Raw genomic sequence first — 3763 nt, 5'->3', positions numbered from 1 at the left:
AGATTGCTGGTGGAGACCTCTGTCACCTTCACATGGGATTTTCTTCTTGTTCTTACAGACATCAATGACACCCCAACTGATCACACCCACCTGTAGAACAAGGGAGAGAGTGAACGAGGGACACAATCTTGAGACCTTGCAGGGGGAAGAAAGTACCATCTGCTAACCAGAATGGCAGAACCTGCCCCTTTTTTTTTCTCCCCCCCCCCCCCCCCGTGCCTGCATCAAACCGAGCAATTGTGTGTGGAACAATTGAAAAATCGGGCATACAGTCCTAGCTAAATGACCTAAAGGAATGGGGCAGTGTTGGAAACTGAACACCAATGCATGTAACAAGCAACCCTGAGCCAAAGGGAGTCAAGAGACAGAAAGATAGCTGGGCAGATCAAAATCTTCCCTGCTTGTGTCTTTCTTTCCCATCACACAATTGTAGTGTCTTGATACTACTTTTATCTACCATGGCTTCATCCTACAGAATCATGAGATTTTCATGAGGGTAGTTGGAATTCTCCCCTATAGGGTTCTAGTAACACGCTAAACTACAAATCCCAGTATTTCACAGGATGGACCCATAGCAGATAAAGTGGTATCAAGGTGCCATAATTGTGTGGTGGGAAGGAGAATTCTAGAGTCATGATTTCTTGCTATGTAACATGCAGTTCTTAGGCCTCCTTCCAACTTCTTCAAGAAATTAATTGCTGTTCTTTTATGTTAGGAGCCCATTTGGTGCAGTAGTCTGAGTGCTGAACTCAGGAAACCAGGGTTCAAATCCCCGTTCAACCATAGAAAGTCCCATTCTCACCCTCAGAGGAAGGCAATGGCAAAATCGTGTCAAGAAAATGTCACAATAGGTCTGCTGTAAGATTGCCATAGGTCAGAAACAACTTGAAGGCACACAAAGTGCTAATTTTGTTCCCACCTCCACCTTTACCAGTTGTAGGAGTATTTGCCTGTTGCATGATACACAACCTCAGCGTCAAAATCATCTTGCTGCCAGAGAATCATAGAATAATAGAGTTGGAAGAGACAGCAAGGGCCATCCAGTCCAACCCCCTGCCATGCAGGAAATCCAAATCAAAACATCCCCGACAGATGGCCATCCAGCCTCTGCTTAAAGACCTCCAAGGAGGGAGACTCCACCACTCTCTGAGAGAGTTTGTTCCACTGTCGGACTACCCTTACTGTCAGGAAGTTCCTCCTAATGTTGAGGTGGAATCTCTTTTCCTGTAGCTTGCATCCATTGTTCTGGGTCCTAGACTCTGGAGCAGCAGAAAACAAGCTTGCTCCATCCTTCATATGACATCCCTTCAAATATTTAAACAGGGCTATTATATCACCTCTTAACCTTCTCTTCTCCAGGCTGAACATTCCCAGCTCTCTAAGTCATTGCTCATAGGGCATGGTTTCCAGACCCTTCACCATTTTAGTCGCTCTCCTTTGGACATGCTCCAGTTTCTCAACATCCTTTTTAAATTGTGGTGCCCAGAACTGGACACAGTATTTCAGGTGGGGCCTGACCAGAGCAGAATATAGTGGCACTATTACTTCCCTTGATCTAGACACTATACTTTTATCGATGCAACCTAAAATTACATTGGCCTTTTTAGCTGCTGCATCGCACTGTTGACTCACATTCAACTTGTGGTTTACTTGCTCCCAGATCCCTTTCACACGTTCAGCCGGGTCTAATCAGTCATCAATTACCTAACTGAGCACCTTGGATCAGATCAAGAGGCCACTCACCTGGATGTATCGCAGCCTTTTCTGAATTATGAGGGGACCACCAGAATCACCTGCAAGCCGAAGGAGAGACTGAATAAAGTGATGCTTTCAAGACTATGTGAAGCTCAGGACAGACCGAAAAGAATGTGAGCAGTTAAAATCCCCAGTAGGGTTACAAGCATGCATCTGTACACATACCAATTCTGTAGCTATTTAACTAAACTTCTTTTCAGAAGAAAATAAGAGCTAGAGCAGTGGTCCTCAACCTTCCTAATGCCCTTTAATGCAGTTCCTCATGTTGTTTTCAACCCCAGCCTTAGAGCAGAGGTGTCTTGGTTCCTAAGACCATTGGAAATATGTGATAAGCCCACGTTGATTCAGCAGAGCCAGTTTACACATCCTGCTTCCTTTGCTAATTGGAAATCTCCTAAGTACATACTGGTCACTGATTTCACAAATTGTCTTTGGGACGAACAATGGGATAATGTAAACATGATGTCAATAAAAGGGCTGGCCAAAACCTGGCCAGCTAAGCTCATGCACCCCCATTCCTGTTTCTGCGTCTCTTTGCCGCGACATATAATAACAAACTAAAGTATCCAGGGTTTGTTATATTGTTTGTTGTGGGGGGAAACAAGTCAGAATCGCATCTGTACTATATGCATTCACACAGTTTTTCATCTAGTTGTGTTGTACAAATAGGCCCATAGTCATCATAACTCCAGAGTCCTGGCTTCTCGCTATAACTCATTGGCTCTGAATTCATCCTGACAAAATTCTACTTCCTGACATTCATGTCTGAACTCTGGTCCCATGCAGGCTGCAGCTAATATCTTCAAGATAGTACAGAAATGGCAAACCTGACTTTCTTAGGAAAGGTCAGAATTTCAAAGACCTGGACTAGGGGCTTGTCTACATGGGTTATCGATGCCAAATTTACCTCAGGCTTGCTGTGTCCTGTTTACATGATGCAGAGCCAACCCCAAATTCAGAATGGACTGTCTTCATGATGTCTGCACCCAATTCAGCCTTTCCTCCCCTTAACCTGAATTTAAAATTTTTTGCTCCGGGATCTTTGTCTTTCTCCCGGTGACAATGGTCAGCTGCCTTCCCATGCAGTCCCTGTGAGATGCTTGGTGCCCCCCCTCTCCAGGCGCAGGTTGGTCTGAGGTCAGAACAAGGTGCCTAGCCACATTATAGATGCTAAATGCCAGTTCTGACCTCAGCTGCCCAGCAACAAACAGATTTTGTGGGAAAGCAGCTGCCTCTTGTTGTGCACAGATAATGGGGGGGGGGGGGGAATTCAGGACCAGAATATTCCAGACCCTAGGATTCAAAGCAATTGAACATGGAAGAAAACTGATCAAAGCAGGTCATACTGATGACCTGTACTGTTGCAACATGAGCTTCTTAGAAAAGGCGCCACTAATTCCTGACACGTTTGTTTCTGTTATAAATGTGTGAGTCCAATATTTTCCTTCCCAGGATGCCGTTGTTCACCCTACAGAATGAACCTAATTGTTTTAGGTTAAGACTTTTGTGTCATGAAAGCGTACGCTGAAGTAAACTGGTTAGTCTTAAAAGGGGCCACCAGATCCCTTCTTTTTATAGAGATAAGGAAGAGGCTGCTGTTCCTCACCTTTGCAAGTGTTTGGGTCCACCTCGGGGTCAAAGCCCCCTGTGCAGAGGAAACGATCGGTCACCACATCTGAGACATGCGTGACATTTTTGTAGTGGTCAGCTTTCTTGGCATCTTCCTCGCAGGCCATTTTCTGAGAGAGGCGGAAGAGATGGAAACAGCAGGTTTACTCAGGCAGCCAGATATAGACACAGCAGACCCAATGATTCTGAGATCAAATATTCCTAGGGCTTGTGATGCTTCGCTACTGGTAAAGAGGATAACACTTAATAAAGTCAAAGGCAGTAGAAAAAGAGGAAGACTGCACTACAGAAAGATAGACCAAATCAAGAAAGTCTAATTAGGAAGTACAGATTGTTTAATTTAGAAAACAGTGGCGGGTTACAGACTGCCCATTTGGGG

General features: G+C 44.8%; 1 protein-coding gene across 1 annotated transcript in view; it reads right to left on the bottom strand.

Annotated features, from left to right (window-relative positions):
- Positions 1–3530, bottom strand: part of LOC121922136 (complement factor B-like) — a 4188-nt gene extending 658 nt beyond the window's left edge. The window contains exons 1-3 of the mRNA XM_042451135.1: positions 3362–3530; positions 1744–1793; positions 18–90 (exon numbers count right to left, since the gene is read on the bottom strand). Coding sequence (XP_042307069.1) covers positions 18–90; positions 1744–1793; positions 3362–3491 — 253 coding nt within the window. The 5' untranslated portion in view covers positions 3492–3530. The remainder of the gene's footprint in view (positions 1–17; positions 91–1743; positions 1794–3361) is intronic.
- Between the last annotated feature and the right edge of the window lie 233 nt (positions 3531–3763).

The sequence above is a fragment of the Sceloporus undulatus genome, chromosome 2, assembly GCF_019175285.1.
Source record: "Sceloporus undulatus isolate JIND9_A2432 ecotype Alabama chromosome 2, SceUnd_v1.1, whole genome shotgun sequence".
Lineage (NCBI taxonomy): Eukaryota > Metazoa > Chordata > Lepidosauria > Squamata > Phrynosomatidae > Sceloporus > Sceloporus undulatus.
Note: the sequence above shows the minus strand (reverse complement) of the source record. Positions and strands in the feature narration are given on the sequence as shown.